This window comes from Drosophila sechellia, chromosome 2R (genome assembly GCF_004382195.2).
Source record: "Drosophila sechellia strain sech25 chromosome 2R, ASM438219v1, whole genome shotgun sequence".
In the NCBI taxonomy this organism is placed as follows: Eukaryota; Metazoa; Arthropoda; class Insecta; order Diptera; family Drosophilidae; genus Drosophila; species Drosophila sechellia.
Genome location: NC_045950.1, coordinates 18,494,600 through 18,517,241, shown reverse-complemented (window position 1 = coordinate 18,517,241; position 22,642 = coordinate 18,494,600). Strand labels below are relative to the sequence as shown.

General features: G+C 48.4%; 5 protein-coding genes across 9 annotated transcripts in view; 2 read left to right on the top strand and 3 right to left on the bottom strand.

The window, feature by feature from the left end:
• LOC6615533 (stress response protein NST1) overlaps positions 1 to 4,541 on the top strand; it is a 64,212-nt gene extending 59,671 nt beyond the window's left edge. For 4 of the 5 annotated variants that reach the window (XM_032714930.1, XM_032714931.1, XM_032714934.1 and 1 more), the window contains one exon: positions 39 to 2,340. In XM_032714930.1, the coding sequence (XP_032570821.1) occupies positions 39 to 2,041 (2,003 nt within the window). In that variant the 3' untranslated portion in view covers positions 2,042 to 2,340. Of the gene's footprint in view, positions 1 to 38; positions 2,341 to 2,455 lie in introns of those variants that run through there. The other variant, XM_032714932.1, reaches the window with a different exon arrangement.
• Positions 4,485 to 6,676, bottom strand: LOC6615537 (protein MTO1 homolog, mitochondrial). The gene has a single exon (XM_002039880.2). It carries the CDS (start codon positions 6,636 to 6,638, stop codon positions 4,653 to 4,655), a length of 1,986 nt encoding a protein of 661 aa, XP_002039916.1. The 5' UTR covers positions 6,639 to 6,676; the 3' UTR covers positions 4,485 to 4,652.
• A 172-nt stretch (positions 6,677 to 6,848) lies between these two features.
• LOC6615536 (small subunit processome component 20 homolog) lies at positions 6,849 to 15,587 on the bottom strand. The gene is made up of 6 exons (XM_002039879.2): positions 15,421 to 15,587; positions 12,991 to 15,355; positions 10,069 to 12,930; positions 8,146 to 10,007; positions 7,457 to 8,089; positions 6,849 to 7,395 (listed from the first exon to the last, which is right to left on the bottom strand). The coding sequence occupies exons 1-6, from the start codon at positions 15,463 to 15,465 to the stop codon at positions 6,961 to 6,963; spliced, it is 8,202 nt and encodes a 2,733-aa protein (XP_002039915.2). The 5' UTR covers positions 15,466 to 15,587; the 3' UTR covers positions 6,849 to 6,960.
• A 312-nt stretch (positions 15,588 to 15,899) lies between these two features.
• On the bottom strand, positions 15,900 to 20,600 carry LOC6615534 (5-oxoprolinase). The gene is made up of 5 exons (XM_032715560.1): positions 20,116 to 20,600; positions 19,747 to 20,059; positions 17,440 to 19,212; positions 16,174 to 17,374; positions 15,900 to 16,115 (listed from the first exon to the last, which is right to left on the bottom strand). The coding sequence occupies exons 1-5, from the start codon at positions 20,558 to 20,560 to the stop codon at positions 15,963 to 15,965; spliced, it is 3,885 nt and encodes a 1,294-aa protein (XP_032571451.1). The 5' UTR covers positions 20,561 to 20,600; the 3' UTR covers positions 15,900 to 15,962.
• A 986-nt stretch (positions 20,601 to 21,586) lies between these two features.
• Positions 21,587 to 22,501, top strand: LOC116800547 (sodium/potassium-transporting ATPase subunit alpha-A). The gene is made up of 2 exons (XM_032716109.1): positions 21,587 to 21,877; positions 21,932 to 22,501. Exons 1-2 carry the CDS (start codon positions 21,692 to 21,694, stop codon positions 22,499 to 22,501), a joined length of 756 nt encoding a protein of 251 aa, XP_032572000.1. The 5' UTR covers positions 21,587 to 21,691.
• Positions 22,502 to 22,642: the final 141 nt, after the last annotated feature.

Below are 22,642 nucleotides of genomic sequence, written 5' to 3'. Positions count from 1 at the left end.
TTTCACTGAATATTTTCTAATCGCCATACTTATTTCAGCTTTTCTGAATCCCGCTGGACTACCGTATACGGAGCAGCTCTACTTGGAGCATAGATACCAACTGTTTCGTGCCGCCGGCGCACATCCCTCTCATCCGCATGCGGCTGCCCTGTATCCCCAAATGGCCTCGCCGTACTCCCACCTCTACTCTATGATGCCGGGAGCAGCGTTGGGTATCTCGCCAGCGATGCACGACCGGATAAAGCTGGAGGAGGAGCACCGGGCGCGATTGGCGAGGGAGGAGGAACGCGAACGAGAGATTCAACGCGAAAAAGAGCGTGAGTTGCGGGAGCAGCGTGAAAAGGAGCAGCGGGAAAAGGAGCAAAGGGAAAAGGAGCAGCGTGAGCGAGAGCAACGTGAAAAGGAACAGCGCGAGAAGGAGGCACGGGAACGAAAGCTGCGGGACGAGGAACGTGAGCGCGAACGGGAGCGACAGCAACTGTTGACTGCCTCGCACCATTACTCGAACCAGTTGTACTCCCCACTAAACCGAAATCTATTGGGTTCCATGATTCCACATCTGAATATGAGTTTACGAGGACCCCCAGGTGCACTTCATGGCCTTCCTGGAATGTCGCACTATCATGCAGCGGCGGCAAATGCCCAGCGGCAGAGTCCCCACGGAGCCATGGGTCTTAATCTTGGCATGGCTGGCCTCCCAGGCGTTCCCCCACTCGGTGGTCACGGGCCTAATCTGCAGCACCACCTGCAGCAGGCGGCCATGGGTTTGGCTCATCCGGGAGCCGCTGGCCTTACGCATCCTGGTTTCTCAGCCGCTGCCCTTGGACTCGGTGCGCATCCGCACAGTCTGAACCTCAGCCATCCGCATATGTCGCCCCACCATCCCGCCTCCCTGGCTCACCAATTGCCACCGCATACCTCTTCAGCCGGCGGAGGGGGGCTAAGCAACTCCATACCCGTCACAGCTAGCTCCAGTTTGTCTGCGTCCTCACCACACACCAGCCTAAACCTGACATCATCTGTAAAGCTAAGCGCGGATCAGGTACCCACATCGACGCCCAGCGGTGGTGTCGGCGGCAGTGGAATGCCTCCCACTACCTCTAGTTCCCACATTCCCAACATGGGCCACTATTACCACCACGGGCATTTGGCGGCCATGCATGCGGCTGCAGCGGCGGCAAGCGGAATGACTCCGACCGCTGCCCACCAACAGCAGCCCCTGTCCCTGCCCAGCTCACCCAAAATCACGCCACCGATCACTCCATCTTCCTCGGCCAACGGAGGCAGAGCGGGCGGCAGTCCACATGCCATGAGGCATCATATTGCGGCAGCGGTAGCTGCTGCAGCCCAACAATCGGCGATGATCGACAAGGCAGCCACGCCGGTGACCCATGAGCCCACCACCTTGGATTTGACCGGGTCAAATTCAAATTCGAGCAACCAGGCGCCATCTAACGCAAGCAGTGGCCATCCTACAAACCACGAAGTGAATGGAGCCGAATCCAATGGAGCATCGCAGACAGAAAACAAGGAGCACTTGGCAATCAAAGAAGATGGCCACAAAAGTTCTCCGCCGCCGGTGCCGCTTGAAAAGAAGCCAGCCACGCCGAATGCAGCTGCAGACAAACCCATCCATCCGGACAGCTCCCCGGAAAACTCTTCCCGGCGCAGTGCCAGTCCCCAATCGGACGCGAACAACTCGTTGCCTGCGGTCAGTGTTACCGCAGCAGCATCAGGTAAATGCAAAGAGGAGACCCCAAAGATTCTAGACTCGGACACGACTGCCACAAGCAATACAGACATAGATGAGGAGAAACAGCGGGCCAGGCTATCGGTATCGCCGACTCCGACTCCTCCAAAGATCATGGTCGCCTCACCAGACACAGTGTCTACCTCGGGCGGGGTGACCTCCACAACCAGTGGCACCACCCCGCCGCCGGTGGTCAGCAGCAGCACCAGCAGTGCCAGCAAAGCGCCGGTCCTGACCAGCGACGAGGTGTCCACCAGTGCCGCCAAGTCCGCTGCAGAGCCCACCAGATGATGAATGGTCCCCTGGCGGGAGTGGGTCGATTAGTAAAGCGTATGTTCGCTTAAATTTAAGTTTTGAAAGTCGCATCGGATCGGAACTAGTTAACATCTACCTTCAGTAACATTATACTAAGCGATAATTTAGTTCTTAGTCGAGCCTCTTAATTTATACAAGAAATTGTAATGTATTACCAGCGCCGCTTAGATCCAATTCTAAACGTTATAATCCTTAGTTATTATTATTATTTCTTATTTAATGTGAAGCATATACTTTTAGAAATGGCCTGAATAAATAATATTTGTTTACAATTATTTGAGTTCCACTTATTATTTTCTTTGGTTTTATTGGTCTTACGATCCCTGAAAGGTAAACTTCCTAGTTCGGCTTAAACTACCAACTAAAGCAGTCCAACTCCTTGTATTTCAGATGACAGCAAGCCACAGCTGGGCGGACTGGGTCGCAGCAACAGTGCGGAGGAGGCTACAGCCTTATGACACCAACTCTTCAGCAATTCCAATAACTAACTAATGAAAAGCTACAGCGACATTGGGATGTACTTGCTGTCGGAGCAAGCTCTTCACCAGCAGCGCAAGCGGATGCTGGACGAGTTCCTGAAGCTATAGGATTTACCTGAGTTAACCAGGAACCATTGGCCAGAAAAAGGCATGAGGCCACTATAAATAATACAATGTAAATTTCACAACAGATATCAGATATTTGTTTTCTCTCGGTGTTACAATCTAATGTTTACCCAACCAGTTGAATACAATTCTACCACAATTAGACATTTTGAATTGGTGTAAAAATCGTAACTGCATAAAATGTAAAATAATGTGACATATTCCAAGTGAAGTAATTACTCTCAAACGAAACGTTAGCTCTAAGAGATTTAGGTACGTACTTGCATAGAACTCTGCATGTAGTTTTCGTGTGGCAATGTTCACGGCCCGAAAATATTAATGATAGTTGTAAAGTTAGACTAAATTCTGATAAGAAATTTATATATACACAACAGAAACAGAAATTACACAAACATACTGGGTAGCTATATTTTATTCTTAAATTGCTAATTGCTAATAATTGTGATTTGGAGAGTACGAATAAAACTGGAAAACGTATGAACAAGTAACTCGAATACAAAGTGGGGAAAACGGAACTGAAATTTAGATAAAAAATTAAATCAAAAACCTAGGGAGATATTCTGGAATGGATTAGAAGTGAACAGCGAAAGGCCGAAATTATTTTTCGAAATTAAATAACTTTTGTATGCCACCCTTTGACCCTTAAAACTCTTTAGTTTATTTTGTTTATTTTAAATATTTTGTACGCAGAACTTAGAGTGCCGAAATCGGAAAACGCATTCGCCACAATCTTCAGAAACACAATTCCAAACACAAGCTAGCAAATGGAAACGTATTGTTGAACAAGAGTACTATGTATCCGCACTATAATTAATGTTTATAGTAAGTAGTAAATACCCTAAAAACAAGCAAACTCTCAAAGATATAGACCTAGTTTTCATTCCCCTTTCTAAACTTTGCCCCTCTATTATGCCTTCTAGTTTTCCTTTTTTGTGTTTAAGATTGCCTAACATTTGACGGTACGCAAAGTAACGGTTTACATATATTTTAATGCATAAATCTCGAGCAATCTGTGATATTATAAAAACAAAAAATGAAAAAACAACCCAAAACTCAAAAATCATTGCGTATGAGCCACAATTCGAGGCCCTGTACTGTAAGATTTAACTCGTTTTCGAAGCAGGACCCACCAGAAAGTTAGGAGTCCTTGCCGAATATGGACACCGATACGCTTCGACACTTTTGAACCATTTTCGCCATATGCAAGTCGACTTTTCCTTTTGACAAAACTATGTGTATGTACCAGTAAAACTGGTAAATGAATATATTTTAATAACTAATCATAATTCTTGAATGAAATACATAACTGAAATCGATTGGCGCGCATCTAGTAACGTAACCACAAATGCCATGCGATAGCAAATTAAATATTTCAAATACAACCTTAACAAAAGAAAACAACTCGATCGTAAATTAATTGTATTGTAACTCCCCCTCAATCTTCGTTGTGTGTGTAACAGAATACAAAGTGTAAAACATTAAACTGTAAGCTAATCGAAACAAAATCGAAACCAAAAACCAAATACAACAGCTACCGAAACAATAGCAATAGACATAAAAGGAACGCTCCAGTCTGTCCGGAAACTGATCTTACAGCCGAATTCAGAATTTAACACACCTCAAAGTCCTGAGCTACCTATCCCTCATCGGATTAAGATCAAGAACTCGACAGTCGGACGCTCCTTTGTCGGATCTTCACACGACCACACCATATAGTTGGGTATATATCAACACAATCGCGCAGCAGAGTAGATATGTACGGATGTTCAACCATGTGGCAAATGATATGCGAAACAAACATTTAAACAATATTGTGCAACTTTACATAAGGCATTTATGATTTTATGAAATAAACTCTACTTAAGGATGTACTTTGCGAGTTATTTTTTGGCTTGGGACTCTGCGATGCTTTGTATAGTCAAGTATAAGGAAGTTCAAATATTACATACATTTTTACAAACATTTTGTATTCATAATCGCACCTAGGCTTTTGCTACCTCCGCTTTTTTAACGTATTTAAGAATCCTTACAATTGTCGAAGGAGTCACTCCTTGTATTCTACTAGCCGCCGCAATTGTCTGTGGCTGGATGAGCGTCAGCTTCTGTCGCTCCTCGTTGGACAAGCTCAGGGACTTTGAGAAGTAATCAATGTCGGCGGGAATGGACAGGCGCTCCTCACGACGAACATCCTCCACATCTCGTTGCTGTTCATCGACAAAGAACGAGTACAGTGCCTCGATTTTCAGCCTTTCGGCCAGATTCCGATCGCCTTTCAGCCAGCTCAGTTCGTTGGGATGAAGCTGGATTAGCTTCTCAATAGTGATGTTATCCGCAGGAATTCCCAGCATGTCGAAAGCCGTTTTTTCTACCGAAGCTTTGGCCTTGGGCAGATTGAGTGCTTGTCGCCAGTAGTGAGTGTGCTTCCGTAATCGCCGCAAGGAATCAATGGCCGATTGCAGTCTCGCCTCGGTTTGCTGGAAGTGCTGGTAGCGAGCTGAAGATACAAGTCCAAATTCGTAGCCCTTTTGGGTGAGACGCATGTCGGCATTGTCCGGACGTAGTGACAACCGAAACTCTGCCCGACTAGTAAACATGCGGTAGGGTTCATTAGTGCCTAACGAAGTCAGGTCATCGATCAACACTCCTATGTATCCCTCAGTTCGACTTATAGTTAGTTGCCTTCCATCGATGTGCCTGGTTTTTCCAGCTGCATTGGCTCCAGCTATGATGCCCTGTGCGGCTGCTTCTTCATAGCCCGTAGTTCCATTTATCTGGCCAGCAAAGAAGAGTCCTGGCACTCGTTTCGTCTCCAGTGTGGGATACAACTCACGGGGGTCTATGAAGTCGTACTCCACGCCATAACCGGGCTGGACAACTACCGCCTTTTCCAGACCTTGGATGGCATGGACCAGCTCCACTTGCTGATCGTGGGGCAGCGTGCAGGAGATTCCTTGTGGATACACTAAGTTACTGTCCAGACCTTCTGGCTCTAACCACACCTGATGAACCTTCGCGCCGAACCTCAGTATCTTTGACTCAATCGAGGGGCAGTAGCGTGGGCCGGTAATCTCCTCGGTGACATGGCGATTTACATGAAGATTGTCGCGCACAATGTCGCTGACTTTTGGTGTGGTGTAGGTAAGGTAGCAGGGTAGTTGGTCCTTGGCGGGTAACCAAACGTCTTTGTTAAGAAAGGAGAAAGGCATAGGCGGATCATCACCATCGTGCCTTTGGAGCTGTGAGAAATCCACACTGTCCTTGGCTATTCTAGGCGGAGTTCCAGTTTTCAGCCTCCCCATGCGAAAACCTAATCTGTCGATCGCCTCGCCTAGCGCTTCGGCTGGAGCGTCTCCAATTCGGCCGGCCGGTCGCACCTCGAGTCCGATGTTTATGTGTGCCCGCAGGAATGTGCCCGTGGTGAGCACCACGGATCGACTGCGCACCACTTCCCCGTTGGCCAACAGGACGCCGGAACAGCGGCGGGCTTGGGTATCCAGTTCATCCTCTATCAGCAGGTTGTCGACAGCGGCTGCTCGAATCTCCAGATTGGGGGTGCTGTGCAGTTCCTGCTGCACAGCCTTTTTGTACAGCTGGCGATCGATCTGCGCCCTGGGTCCCCAAACAGCTGGACCGCGCCGTCTATTGAGCACCTTGTAGTGTACTCCGGAAACATCGCAGCAGCGGGCACATACGCCATCCAGGGCATCCACCTCGCGCATCAGGTGACCCTTGCCAATGCCACCGAACGACGGGTTGCAGGACATTTCGCCAATAGTCTCCAGTTTGTGGGTTAGCAGCAAGGTGCGTGATCCCATGCGAGCAGCTGCCGCCGAGGCCTCTGTGCCGGCATGTCCGCCTCCAATGACCACCACGTCGTAGATCTCGGCAACGGCACTGTGGGCACTTCTCGATGGGGGCCTAATCCTTCTAGCCAGACCGTGCACCACGACATTTCGTAGCTGCTGCATTTTCAAAATACCCCACAATAACAACAACTGGAGTTGAACAACACATGTTCTAGCGGTGTAATCGGTAGCCGATATATCGATAGGGTGGTTGTGCAATGAATCGAAAGCTGGGGGCAATTTTAAAAAAATTTATTATGCTCCGCATCAAATGAGCTCCATTAGAAAAAAGCTGGCTTTTATTTTCTTAATGCTTTTCAGAATATAATCCAATTAGATATTGCAAAAACGTCATGTATTTATTTCACTTTGCTTATGTAACAGTATTTCTTATATTTCCATTCAACTTAGAAAAAACTTAGATTAAAGCAGACCGACTAACTATTTAAAATCCATCCATCTCCGCTTTTCGTTTGCGCTTTTTCAGCTTTTGTTTTATGTCCGGCGCTTTGCCACGCACAACAGCCGCCTTTAGACGCTTCGCCGCCTTCTTCCGCTCCTGCATGCCAGCCTTTCGCTTGGCCGCCCGTTCAGGATCGTGAATCTTTTCTTGAGCCACAACCTTGCGACGCTCTGCACGGCGAGCCATCAGCTTGGTCTGCAACGCATTTCTTAGTTTGTCGTATACTTCGGTTCCGATGCGCTTCCTCAGGCGGCTGCCTACACGGAGAGCTTGCTGGCGCAGTTCCGCATCCACGTTCTGATCCTCCTCAGACATTTCACGAACCAGTGCCTGGAGAAGAGAGGGTGCCAGTCGGGTTACGGACTCCACACTGAGTAGCGTGGACAGAGCTTCTATCAGCGTAAACATAGCCGTTCTCTAAAATTTAAATATGTTCAAATTAGCGAATAATCTTAAGTTTAAACGTGGTCATACGTACTATGCTGATGTCGTGAGGCGCCTTTGCGACTTCCTTGTTAATGAGGAAGCGTATATTGCGAACCAGCCAGGTGAGACTTATTTTGTTGACCGGCTCTCGCTCCTCTTCGTCATCGTTCTTCTCCTGTTTCAGACTAAACGGAACGTCTCTCAGCATATGTCCAACGAATAACAGAATCTTCGACAGCTCGTCAATCATCTCCTGGGCAGTCTCGCCCGGCGTGACCTGAGCACACAGATCTAGCACCAAAGATTTGATATCCTCTGCAGGCTGCGCATAAATAAAGTTCAGCTCCTTCTTGGCTCCTACTTCTAGTTTAATTCCAGACAACTGCTGGCCGATATAGGCGAAGTCGTAGTGGGCCACTATGTGTGTCAGGAGTTTGGCAGCATTGCAGCGCACCCAGTTGTGGTCGTGATTGAGAAGTCTCTGAGAGCCATAGGCCAAATCATCGACGGTATCAGAAAGTTGTGGATTGCTGAGCAAGGACTCTCCGCAATGCTCGAAGATCTTCAGCAGGCAATACTGCAGTTGGATGAGCTGATGGTCAGATTTGCGTTGCTGCTGCTCCAAAATTGATTCAATGTCTAGACCAGCTAGCAGTAAATCTTCATCCGGTAAGGTTTCGAATTTCTATAAAATTAAATTTATAAGTTTGAGCGTGGATTAGATTTACAAACTCTTATTACCTTTCGCTTATTCTTTTTGTGAAGATCACGTTCGTCCGCCTCTGTTGCGAGATGTCCTGGAGCCCGCACATATCTACCTCCCGCCTCCGCATCTCCCAAAGTCAGAACGTTCACCAGAGTAGGCAGAACCAGTGGTAGCCTTTCCGCAAATCCAGCTTTCTCAGCCTCCACGAATCGTGACAGAAGAGCAGCGGCCATTTCTCGGACTCCCGGTTTCTGGCTGGACTGTGGTGCGGTGAAAAACAGTAGCGTTAGATCCAGCAAGGGCTGCCGTTCCAGTTTGGTGAGACGTCCGATCAGAGCTTCCAGAGCAGCGGCAACACTGCGTCGGCATGACGGATCCTCATCGTTGACCAGTCGAGTGCCCAGGGAAAGGTATAAAAACTCGGACTGTTTGACTAGCATAAGCTGTGGGAACTTGTTGATGATGGAGTGCATAAACTGAATAGCCGACTGACGGCCAGCGGTTTGGCTGTAGCACAACTGAACCGACATGAACTTCACAATCTGCTCAACCTTCTGGCGCAGTGTATACTCCATAATGTAGGTGAGTAGAACGCCACGACATTCATCGCGCACATAATCCGATGAAGAGATAATAGATAGGTCTCCCAAACGCTTCATTAGATCGTGCAGGGATCGGGAGTCCACCTTCCGACCCACAAGCGCCTTCAGCAGGGTAAATACCATGGTTTGGCTGCTACATTCGCCCTCTTGCAGTTCCTGTTCGATGTGTAGAAGTAGCTGCTCGATCTGTTCATTGCTCAGCTGGTAGTCCTCGCATTTGCGCAGCAGGGCCACCACTGCTTTGAAGCTCGCTCTGACCAGCTGAGCGTTCTCCTCTTGCCTGGTTGCTCCAAATGTTGAAAAATTTTTAAGGATCTGAAACATGCGTGCAACCACTGGTTGAAGTGCCTCACGGTTCAGATCGGACAGTTCGTACTCCCCCAACCAAATGGCTGTATAGCACTTGAGGGCGTAGGTGGTGGTTCTGGCATGGTTGCTGCTCAAAGAATCTTTCAGAAGTGGCAAAAGGGGATGTAGGAAGGGCTGGTAATCTAGATCTGTTAGCTTCTTTCGTTTTAGCACGAAATGTAGGAGCTCCAAGCCGAATTCAACTAAAATGTGGGCATTGGCCTGTGCGTTGGACTTTACTTGCTTGTTGCCGGTGGCCACACTTCGTCTTCCCGGCGCCGGCTGTAAGATTAGGCAATTAGGGCGAGTCCTCTTCATCAGAGCTTGTTCTTTTTCGGTAAGCTGACGCTTTTTGGTTCCTGGAAGGAGGTCACTGATGCTCTCCGACATCGTGCCGTATATAAAGATCAGCAGGCTCTCCCTTGCGATGTGTGTGTTCTCCACCAAACCACCCACAATTTTGGCAAAACACTCTTGAATCTTCTGCGTGACCTTTCGGGAGTGAGATCGTGCCAAGTGCTCCTTGAACGGCAAAAGCAGGTCCAGGAGGCAGTTGTCCCGAATATGACGGCCGGCTATGTTCAGTGTTAGGTAGCTCTTCGCGCTTGGCTTTGCTTCCGGCGTGTGAGCCACAATTTTCTCCACCTCCTTCTCGGCGTTCACATCGCCGAATATATCATTGAGAGCCACTTCCAGCAGATTTTGCAGGCAATTTTCAATGTGTTCTGGTTTCAGGTCGCTTTTCAGAGCATCTAAAACACCGTGGAGAGTTACAGAGAGAACGTGCACCTGGAATCCCCGCGTGAGCAGAGATTGCAACTGCTCCAACAGCATTCCCAAGTAGCTGCCTCCCAAGGTGATCATAATCTTTTTAAGAATGTCACGGGTCAGCATTCGGACGGATTTCAAAGGCGATCGAAGAAATGTGCAGACCTTCATGAAGATGCCTGGATAAAATGAAGAAGGAAATAGTGACTTCCATTAAAGAGGACTTAAGCGTTTACATACCAGGTAAACTGTTCTCCAATAATTCCAAAGGAAGCTTCTGCAGCAGTTTAACCATAGCCAGTGCAATGGGCACCCGTTGGATCTCCTCTTCCTCACGCTCGTAGCTCAATCGGCGACGGTTTACTTTGTGCTTGGTGTCATAGTTGGTTTTTTCAGTGATTGATCGGTTGAGAGTTGGCAGCAACACTGTTGTAATGGTGGCCATGACCTTTTTGGCAGCGTTGGTAGCGAGCAGTTGGGTGCGCTGCTGTTCCACCACCGGTTCGTTCGGATCTTCTTCCTCGAAGTCAATAAAGTCTGAGTGATCGTCCTCCTTTTTTACGGGTACCTCATCGACATCAGCATCCTCTTCCGCCTTAACTTCATCAGATTCCTCAGCTGGTTCCTTAGCCTCTACTACCTCTGATAGCTTTTCCTTGAGCTTGGCGAGTGAAACTAAATCCGTTTGCGCCTGGGTCAAGTCAAAATGAAAGGCGTCCAGGATGCGCACCACAAGTCTGACGCACTGCTTCTGCTGACTATGGACGTGCCTCAACTTTTGAAGGTAGTAGCGGAGTACTGCTTGGTATTGCGTCCAGGGCAGGAATTCACTCATCACACCAACTGCCTCGATGGCGGCATCCACAAGCGTGTGTTTGCCCGAATGCCTTTCGCTCATAAGATACCGGGTGGCTAGTGGAAGGAGGAACTGCGTGAGGGTACGTGCGCATGGTGGAACAGTTCGCCAACTGCCTCCTGAGATATTAACCAAGCGCTGCAAGGCGCGTCCGTGCCGCTGTGTCTGCAGGTGAAGCATGTTCTCAAAGAAGTCCACCTCCAGGTCGTGTTTATCTGTTAGCGGTGAGAGGTCCTTCAGGATCTCGTGGGCAGCAGGACATTGGCGTGCCAGTTCACCTAGTAAGCCGATGGCCTCACTCCTGGCGTGCTCATGCTTTTCATCTCTCATACAGCGTTGCAGCAAAGGCAACACCGTGTCTTCCAGCCAGAAGTGCGAATCCTCCTTAACTTCCAGTTGAAGAGTTATTAGAGGAAGCAGGGGCTTCAATAGTTCTCCGATGTTTACTCGCATGCCCAAATCCGAATCGTTGCGTAGCATATAAAAGCAGTTGTACACAACAAGGACTCCAAGCTGCAGGTCGATCTTCTTGTCCTTCTTCTCCACCAACTGCTTAAGTTCAGATAGAGCTTCGAGACGCTTATCGTAGTCCGGCTGCTCCAGCCATCTTTTGTCCCAGGCGTTCAACAGAAGCACAATCCTTACCCACTCCCGCAAGGACGCGGCGATGGGAGAGAGCTCGGGGTTTTGTTTCGCCTCCTTGTGCAGTCGTTTTGCCATTTCTCCCAAGAGATCGCAAAGTAGCTTTCTAGCAGGCAGCGCACTAACTTGTTCGAACAGTGGTGCCAACTGGCGAAGATAATTCTGCGGTTTGGGGACACGTTTTAAAAGATTTCCCAGCGTGGTGACTAATTGAATCACTGTCTCTGGTGCAGCTGAAGCCGATTGTTTGGTGAATATGGGGAGGAGAACTTCTAGTAGTAGTTCACAAGTATCTGGCTCCTCAACATGAGATGTTATAAGAGTTAAAATATAGAGTTCCCGCTTGTCGAGCGTTTGTCTGCCAGCCTTCTTGTGACGCCAGCTGTTCTGCAGTTGTTGAAGGATCGTTGGAATGTGGGGATGTACAATAGACAAGGCCTCGGCTCCGTACTCCTCTGTGGCTGCCGATTCCAGCAGATGTTCCACCACCTGCAAAAGTGCACGCTTCACATTCGGCTTGGCTTTTTCGTTTAGTAGCAGAGCCATTAAATGGTGCATTATGGGAAGTTTATCCGCAGGAGAACTCTTTTTCAACCATTTCTGAAAGCGGGGCTCTCCGCCCCACAAGAGAAGCAACTTCAGCATGGGGGTGGGTGTGTGAATGGAATCCTGGGAGAGGCGAGCAATACCTGGCCATAGGTAGACCTCGCAAATAGCATTCATCTGTGGCTCCTGCCACAGCTCCTCCATGTCCACCAGTTGCCCGAAGTAGTTGACCAGAGTCTGCAGCCCCGAGTGCTTCACATTCTTGTAGGCAGCTACAAGTTTTCCTTCTCCATTGATGACTTCCTGCGCTACGCTGCCCACGAGCAGAAGTAATTTGAGAACGTAACATTGGAAGTCAGACGTCAGCTTGCCGGCGAACTCCTTGCGAATAAGTTCTAGTAGATTGACGATCCTCTGCAATTGCTTGGCTGCAATAACCGCGGACGGATCATAGGATTCTCGAACATATGTTGCAACTTCGTTCACGGGCTTATCGGTGTAGGCAGAAAACCTTCCGAATGCCATTTGAAGAAAATCCATAATCTCTGACTCCTCCAACTGGCCCAGAAAGCGCAGGATCAGCGTCTTTCGCAGCTGGGCACTTAGTTGCTTTTGGACACCCTTGGTGAGCATTTTGCCGTATAGCACACGCAGCATAAAGGGAATCAACTCTGATCTCTGTTGAGCCGTAATGCTCGACAGTTCGAAACCACTGAGCGTTGTCTTGAATTTTTCTTCATCAATAAGGCCCGATAACTGAGCCTTTTGTTGCACCAGAGCTGCTGGTTGCTTGTAGGCCGCGAGGCAATCCAAAGCCAATTGTTGCAACTGGGAGTTAGGGCCGGCTAGAAGCTCCAGATAAAAGTCATGCATCTCCGCCTGACGATGCAATGCCTTGGGGTTGGGCTGGGATACAAAGCAGGCCAGTTTTAACTGAAGCGTTTGCAGAATAAACTTTGTGTGGGCATTTTGGGTTCTCCTCTTTTGACGGCCTCGGGGCTCGGGTTTGGTTTCATTGTTTTCATTTTCATCATCCTCCTCAACATCGATATCCGCAGCTAAAATAAAGTGAGCAGCTTTATAAGATTAATTAGTGGTTATTCATTTATTTAACTTACCCGTCGCCTCGTTCACATTCCAAGTGTGCTCCGATTTCTCCAATTGTGCGCGATATTCATTATCCACGAACTGCAGACACAATCGCACCAAATCTGCATTCTTTACCTCAGAAAGAGTGCCCAATTTGGGAACGGTTTGCCATAGAAGTTGGCGGTAGTTGAGGGCCTGCTGAAGGCTCAATTGTTGCTCTCCAGGCAAAGGAAGGAGCATGGTTAGTGCTGCCGATTGGTAATCCATTTGATATGGCACTTGCAAAGTTGTAACTTCCTTCTTGTAGTCAATGCAGGCAACAGTATCGACTAACTTGGCCTTAAATAATGTCCAGAACTCATCCACCGTCATGGTTTTGACGTAGGCAGCCAGGAGCTGTTGAACCGGAGCCCACACAAACTTGAAATTGTTGTATAAAAGACCAAGTAAGAGGCTAACGGCGTGCTCCTTGAAATGGGGCAACTGGGAGAACTGTTTGAACTGAGCAGACGCCGGCTCCAATTGCTGAAGTTGAAGGAGTAGCTCGCGGTAATTGTGGACGGTGGGCTCGATGCAGGCGGCGGCATAAAAATGTGAATACGGATTCGGTTTGCTTGAGGAGTTGAGCACATCCAAACAATGGGCAGCTATGCGTCTGTATAGCGATACAGGCTGGCTTAGAAGACCTCCAATTGCGAAAAGTAATTCATCTGAAGTGGGTAGCTTGTTCTTGGGCCCTTGTAAAAGAACCACTTGCAAGCAAGCCAAAGCTCGAATGTCCTTTCCCAGTTCAGGAATAAGGTAACCATTAAGAGCAGATAGCAAACTCTTAGGTAAGTTAAATTTGAGCAGTGCGTGAGTTTGAAGTAGCAGAAGAAGTTGTGTGAAATCATTTTCGTTATCGCTTATGAGCTTTTCAATAACTGATTGCAATCCTTGTTCAACGTCCTGCTTGTTAAAGCCCCTCAAATGAGGAACTAGGATGATTAAAAGTAGATGTTCCTCTTTGGTCAGGTCTAGGTGCAGAAGTTCTTGTTCCACGAATTTAATAGTGTTATTTTGTTTTAGCTGGAGGGGATATGCCACCCATTGGGCCAGTGAGTTACCATCGACTTGTAGCGGCCGTTTGTGTTGAACGATGCGAGCCAGGAGCTCCAGCGCGCTTAATTGCCTCTGTTCTTCAAAATACCCAATAACGTTGGGGAGAACAAGAATCTCAAACTGTGAATAGTCCAGAAGCTGCAGAATGGCGTCTTCGTACACGGTCACTTCTTTTCGGCTTATGCTTAACAGCTTTTGCAGCAATCGGCTGGCATCCAACTGGGTAAGTTGAGTGTGCTGAGCCTTCAACAAACTGGTGACCAATGTTGTTAAGGGCTGAAGAGGATCCAGTTCCCGGCCCAAAAGCTTAAGCAGAGTGCCAACTACCAGCGGAAGCTCGGAGACATATCGCCCATTCTTGTGGGTGACCAATGGAAGCATTAGGCCGATAACCCTTTGTTCATCCACATTTTCACTGCTTGCAGCCGAACACAGTTTCTGCCACAGGATGTTGCTTTGGTCTGAGCGAAGGAAGTTGAGCAACAGACCCAAAGAATACTCCACGATATCTCCCAAAAGTTCTGTTTGGTCTTTGGTGTGAGCAGAATCCTTGTTGACAAGCACCTCCAGGACGAGGGAAAATATTTCGGCCGCCGAGTTGTGCAGCTGTCCGTTGACGCCGCGCAGAATTTCGTAGATGAGTCGTCCGCAGCCGTGAACACTCTCCACCTGCTCACGCAACACAGTCTTCAGCACATAGGTCAGGAATCGCGGAAAATCACGGACATCACGAGCAATGTAGGCAAAGCATTCTACCGCAAAGTTGGTCACATGCTCGGCATAGTGCTGTTCGTCCAGAAGCGGTAGAATTGCATTGAAGACAACACCGATGTTGCGCTTCAAATAAGGCTTAAGGGTCTTGAACAGATGCGCCAGGCAGATGAGCGTCCATTCCAGTTGCTCGGAGTCTTGGGTGTTCAGCAGGCAGATAAGTCGGTCCAGGACTCGCTGGAAGTACGGGTAGAACTCCTCGCGGAGATCCCTGGCCAGGACATAGAGCAGTTCCAGCAGCGGCTGCTGGGACAAATACGTGGCGGTGGAAAGACGTTCCAGCAGCAGGTCTACAACAAAGTCCTGCTGGTGCAGCAGCTGCGGCAGAGTGACTATCTTGCGACAGCGCTTGCTGAAGTAGTTGTACTCCTCGGTGAGATTGAGCACGTTCCATTTCTGAATCGTCTGCTGGAAGTAGGTGGTATTCTCCTCTTCGTCGAGCTCCTCGTTCCGATGGCCGATGTGGTAGAGGGCCAAGTGCCGCAGGTCGATTTCATTCACCCGATCTCCGAATGATTTGAACTGCGGGAGAAAAATGTATAAGGCGGTTGGTCACCAAAACAGTTGAAACTCCTGTGGACACTCACCCGAAATGTATTGGTATCCTTTGTTTTTTCCGCTAAGGATGCCATGTTTCTACAGTTTACACTTGATTACCATTCACTTCATTTGCACCGCTGCTTAATTTACGGAAAACTCTTTTGTTTACGGACACTTTTCTTTCAAATGCAACACGTGCGAAACATATTTACGCACTGTTATCGATAGACAGTTGGCGATTGCACTTACTGAAAACATATGTTCGCTTGAAAATATCGATAGTACTGCATACCGTCCCAATTGGCGCACTTTTTAAAATGGTCGTTGAAATAATTTAACTTTATGGAATCTTCTTTAACTTCTTAACATTACTAACATTATTTTAATATATATATATAGAGTGGTAATATATATATTTTAAAAGCATTTTAGATGCAATTTTCGAGTTTCCACAGTTTTCCTCTGTCTAATATGCGCCATTCAGCTTGTTCTTATGATAAGTTCTTTTAAATAAAATAACTCAAAGTGTTTCAAACGTCAATGGACATTTATTAATATGGCACATATAATAGCAAAATTAAAAATTTGCTTAGGCAGACTCCTGGCACTGAAGATAATTAAAGACAGTGCCACGTTCCACGTATCGTTTGCTCGTTTCCTGATTCAAGGATTCACCGGACTTGGAAAAGTCTTCAATAGGTCCATACCCGCCCCCGCCGGGAGTTTTCATGGCAAAGGTGTCCTGAAAAGGATGGATAAGTAGTTAGTAAAGTTACAAATAAATGTATATAAAAGTGTACCCCAGCTTCCACATCAATGCAGGTTTTTCCTGCCAGAGCGATCACTCGACCATCCCGTTTCACCACCAAATTTCGTCCACTCTTTCCCGATTCTCCACCAACGAGACCGTAGGGCTGCAGAGTTCGTCGCTCTGTCAGGACGGACAGTGTAACTGGCTTACGGAAGAGCAGATCCCGCTCCACGCCCTCGCCTCCGTTGAACTGGCCTCTTCCGCCGGAGCCATCTGTGCGAAGGCAGAATCTCTTCAGGATCATGGGATAGCGCAGTTCAAGGATTTCCGGATCAGTGATGCGAGTGTTCGTCATGTGGGTATGTACTCCACCGGCTCCATGCCAACCGGGTCCGGCACCAGCTCCTCCGGCCACGGTCTCATAGTAACCCCAAGACTCATCCCCAATAGTTATATTGTTCATGCATCCTTGCGAGGCGGCACAAACTCCGAAAGCCTTCAGAACCGTGTCCACGATGCGCTGCGATGTCTGTACATTGCCGCCGACCACAGCTGCTCCCTCTGAGGGATCCAGGATGGAGTTTTTCGGAATGATCACCTGGATGGGTGCCAGGCAGCCCTGGTTGAGTGGCACATCATGGCCCACCATGCAGCGCAGGCAGTAGATTAGGGCGGACAACGTGATAGCCCGCGGAGCATTACAGTTGCCCCACACTTCCACTCCCGATCCGGTGAAGTCGCAAAGAGCCGATCCATGCTCCGCATCGATGGTCACCTTGAGGGCGATGGGTGAGCCGTCGTCCATGAACTCCTTCGCCTCTAGTACTGTCGATCCAGTGCGCTCCAAAGTATCCCGGCCAATCTGACGCAGCATATCACGAACCGCCAGTTCGGCGTTCTTCTGGATGTGCGACATGTAGGCCTGGACCACATCTAATCCATAGCTGCCGATCAGCTCCGCCACCAGCTGGATACCCTTGTGGTTGGCGGCGATCTGAGCCTTCAGATCTGATAGGTTGTCGCTCAGGTTCCGGGTTCCCACAGCTCCCTTTGCGGCCGTGGGCGTGGTCAGCTGCTCGATGATCTGCTGCTCCTGGAACAGGCCATTCTCTACAATCAGGAAGGACTTGAAGGCGGCACCCTCCTGGGCCAACGAGGTGGAGTGCGGCGGCATAGATCCAGGAGTAATTCCACCAATATCCGCATGGTGACCACGGGAGGCCACAAAGAAAACGGGTCGCGGATGAGTTCTGGAAGAAATAATATATGTCAGACTGACTGGACGAAAAACCACTAAAACTTCTATAACACTCACTCATAAAAGACCGGCGTGATGACAGTTAAATCGGGCAAGTGAGATCCTCCTGCCGATGGATGGTTGGCCAGGATGACATCGCCGTTCTTGAGGGTCTCTCCGCGCACCGTGAGTTGATACTGGACGGTTTCTTGCATGGCACCCAGGTGAACTGGAATGTGGGGAGCATTGCTAACCAAACCACCATCTGGTCCGAAAAGGGCACAAGAGAAGTCCAGACGCTCCTTGATGTTGGTGGAAATCGAAGTGCGCTGGAGCACCCTGCCCATCTGCTCGGCGATACTCATGAAGCGATGGCTAAAGATGCTCAGATGCACAGGATCCAAGTCAGCATTGATGCCATGCTTTCCACCCGTTTTCACGTCCATGATAAGGTCTCCAAACTGAGTAACTTGGATGCCACACTCCGGTTCCACGACGATGGTCGAGAGCTGGTCAATGAGTACCGCAGGCCCGGTGATCCTATGTCCGGCCAGTAGGTTCTTGGTCAGGTAAATCGGAGCATCGAATGCGCCCTGGTCAAAGTAAAGTCGAGTATTCGCCTCCGCTGGTGGCTTTACTTCAGCGGCAGTCTGAACTTTCGACTCCGGTGGGGTTTCGTTCTTGCCCAATCCTCGAATGCGAATGTCGTCGACAATAATCCGTCTGTTTTGCAGTACGAATCCAAACTCAGTGCGATAGCGCTCCAGGAAGGTGGCATGGAAATCTCCGTAGGCCGCTAATAGGGGATTTGAATCGGATGATTGCTTTCCAGTTGAAGGAGCAACCATTAAGGCTCCATCGGTGCCTTCGTATCGCAAGTGAAGGAAGGGCTCCAGCACAATTCGCTTGAATCCCTGCTCAGACAACTTGTCGTGACATTGCTTGGACAAGGCATCCAAACGTTCCTTCAGCTGCTGGGCATTCGCATCACTGAACTCTAGGCCATTTGGTTCTTGGAATTCTTGCACCACGTCCGCCAGAGCCATTCCATAGGCAGATAGAATTCCGGCGTACTTGTGGACGACTACCTTCGCAATTCCCAGATTTCGGGCAATGGAACAAGCGTGCTGGCCACCGGCTCCTCCAAAGCAGGAGAGCACATGGTTGGCCGTATCCAATCCTCGGGATTGGGTCAAGGCACGAATCGGACGGCACATGGTTTCATTGGCCACCCGAATGAAACCGAGGGCCACATCCTCGACGCTTAAGACTCTATTGTCTCCGGAACTCTTCAAATAGTCGTTGATCTCGGCCTGGAGCTCCACAAACTTACTCCTTGCGATCTCATGATCCAGCGGTTCGTTCTCCCGCGGACCAAAGATCTTCGGGAAGTATTGTGGCAGAATGCGTCCTAGTACTAGATTGGCATCAGTGACTGTCAGTGGCCCGCCCTTCTTGTAGCAAGCAGGTCCAGGATGAGATCCTGCCGATTCAGGACCCACCACAAATATGCCGGATCGGAAGAAAAGACGGGATCCACCGCCTGCAGCAACAGTATTGATATCCAACTGCGGAGCCTGGATCGTTACACCTGCTGTGGTGCTTTCGATCACGTGCTCGTAGGTTCCGGCATACCGGGACACATCCGTAGAGGTGCCGCCCATGTCGAAACCGATCAGTGGCAGTTCCGTTTCCCGGGCTCCTGTCAGAGCGTATCCTACAACTCCTCCAGCAGGACCCGAGAGAATTGCCCGAGCTCCACGGAAGCTCTCCATATTTGTCAGACCTCCATCAGATTGCATAAAGAGCACATCCACACCCTCCAACTCCTTGTCGAAACCGGATTTGAAGCTACGGATAGGAAAATTACAGACTGTTCTCTTTTTTTTTAGCCCCCACTGTGTTAATAACAGCGTGTTTTTGTTTGAATACCCTCAAGATCTGAGGAATATTGGGTATACTGTGATTAGATAGCTCATATGAAACGCAAGCAGCAAATAACCTCTATAAGAACAACTAAAGCACACCTAATAAATTAATACTATGCTACTATTTCACCTATATTAACATAAGTCAAATATTAAAAAGTTACTATCAAAACTTGATGATATCTGTGAGATCTTTTAGATTTTTTAAGTTTTTACATCATTAAAAGGTACTGTCGCGTCGAGTCCCACATAATATTTGTATCATTTTATATTCTTGATTTGTTTACTTTACGTAACCCCATCTCAGCTGTGAATGTGTGTTTGTTTAGCTTGGACTTTTTCGCTTTCAGTCTGACTACGACCTTATCTATATGGTGACTCTCTAAAAAACATGTTTGGCACCGAAAAGAGCTGGGTCATTCGGCAAATTTACAAACCAGAGATTAGATGCACTCACCTCGCCAAGTAACGGTCTACGTGGGGAGTCAGGTAGGCCTCCGCGCAGGCCGTATAACCACGGGCCACCAGCCGACACATGGGCATGGCCTGGTGGGACAGCGTCACATGGCTGAAGCCGAGCTCCCGGGCAATGGCTCCCACTCGGAGCTCGTGCTCCGGGCAGGCGTAGCTGTGGGCCAAGACCACGGACACGGATGAGACACCCTGATCACGGGCAGCTGAGAGGGCTTGTCGTACTGCCACCTCATCAACGGGACGCACCTCCAGATACTTTGTGCCGGCCACACCCTCCAGCTCCTTCCAGCTGTGATCTGTGTGGAAATATTACATAAAATCAAGGTGGGTATTATATATCACCTCTACTTACTGAGCTCACAGCGGTCCGCCTGCTTTGGAACTATGCGGCAGTCCACCTCGACTACGGACTTGTATAGATTCGCTGGCTTGCGAATATTCAGATCGAAGATCTTCGGCCTGGCCTGGTTGCCAATGTAGAGCAGGTCACGGAAGCCACTGTTGACCACCAAGACCACCGGGTCTCCCTTGCGTTCCAAGAGAGCATTGGTGGCCACCGTAGTTCCCATGCGAACCCAACCGATTTTCGAGGTATCCACCAAGCCGCTCGCGGCCAGGTCCTCACCGGTCTCCTCCTTGAGTATCCGGCGGATGCCCTCCCGTGGCGCATCGCTGTACCGCTCTGGATCCTCGGAGAGCAACTTCATGGTTCGCACTTTGCCATCCGGACAAATGCACAGCACGTCCGTGAAAGTGCCACCGCGATCGATTGCGAAACAGTATTTAGTGCCCGACATTGCGTTTTTTGTTTAGCGATCCGGGTAAGTGGAACATTAAGACTGAGCGGACACCGTGTGTTACAGGCCGTATATATACAGGTGCTGATAATGTATATACATTAGGATCATATGCTGTTCTCTATTCTCCCCAAAGCACGAAAAAGCTTTCTAAGACGTGATCAGCTGTTGTTCTATGGGAACACCCACTGCTGGACACCGAACTTGGAACACTCAACCTTTTCACCATATTTTTCTAGTTCTACCAAGCATCTAGAGATGATTTTTGTTTATAAAGTACTTCTGCTAATGCTATTTTTAATAAAAGATATTACTACCTACCTACCTACCAAATTATTAAATTATTAGTATTGAAAATTTTCCGTTTCTTTGAATGTCAGCTTTGAAGTTAGCTTCTCTGTTTCTTCATCATGGACGCCTGTATCGCATTTTTTTTCTACACAATAATTTATTAAATATATAAATACAATATTTATCACTCCTAATCAAAATAGTCTGTACGATTTTAAAGCTGAAGCTTGTCTGCCAATATAGTAATTGCAATCTAATTAAACGCACTCTTCCATTTTGCAGCATTTTAATGCCGCTTTTATGCTGCCACAATGGAACCCATTGACCTCCAATAATGGCACATATCATCCGGCAGTATAGTTTGCTCCAATTCGAGCTTATTGAGCGCAAACGCTGGAATTTCTCGTTTCATTGATGGCCTCGCAACGCATAAATATATGCAAATGCATGTTTTATCTCTTTTTTTACACGACATCAATGAAATTTGATGACTTATTAAACGAGGCCATAAAGAGCGCATTCCGTCCGCTTGTAAATACGGCGCATGGAGCATGGAACATGCCAGTGTCAATATCACGGAATCGGCCTTTGGGCGCAATTGTTTTCAGAAGGGCGTCGTATCAATTCGAGTCGATTTGCGAGTTCGATTGCGACTCCCAGCGGAACCGTTGAGATTGTTCCGCTGTTTCTCGGCTTCGTTATGACCCGTTATGATGAATTGACAGTGGGAGTTGCGATGCTGGTTTACGAGAAAACATTGATGGCCCTTTTACGAGCCATTTTGCCAGTTCTACGCTCCTGAAATACTGCTCCACAAATTGCCTAGAGTTTTCCGTAAACATGGTGCTCTGCTTCAAACGGATCTCGAAATGGAGAGGCAGGTGGCGTCGCAGCAGGAAGAAGAAAGAGGAACGGGAGTCACTGCAACAGACGGAGAACGAGTTGTGGCTGGAGTACTTTAGCCCATATCTGCACATCTGGCCGTTTCACGAGCTCTGCACCAGATTGGAGGCGAATGTGTCCCAGGTGAGATCGGGCAAATCAAGCCAATCTCAATTATATCCGAGGCACCATCCACAGGGTCTAACCTCGGAGGCAGCTGGTAGAAAGCTGGCCAGGAATGGAAAGAATATTCTGCCACTACCGACCAAACAGGATTTGCGTCCTTGGAAATTCCTGAAGAGCTGCTTCAGCGTCTTGGGCATCATCATACTGCTGAGTTCCATGGCTAGTTTCGCGATGTATTACCTATTTGCAACTAAAACGTCAGACAATGGAAAAGTGGATCCGGAGTTCTTGGTAGCGGGCATCATCCTGCTCTTCACCTTCTTTCTCGCAGGCCTCATGGTACAAATGCAAGGAGATGATGACGAAGACATGCTCATAGCTTTCGATGAGCTGATGCCCATGTATTGCACTGTTATAAGAGACGGGGAAAAGGAGGTCATCCTCACTCAGGACCTAGTTGCCGGGGATACCCTTCCCATTAAGTATGGACAGCGGCTTCCTGCCGATATCCGATTCTTCAGCACCACAGGCCTGGAGCTGAACAACGTGGCTCTGACAGGACACTCGAAACCCATGCACATCACTCCTTTGGCGAGCGAGGGGCGACAGAGATACTCCCGGATTGAGTACATAAAGGATTAAATTGGTTTCTTATTGGCAAATGTATGATTTCTTATTGTTTATTCCATAAACATGCTTAGTTTACCAAAGATATGCTGTAATAAGTGCATTCTGTTTCTCGAGCCATCGCTTTAGGGATGATCACTCATACGTACTGTTGGC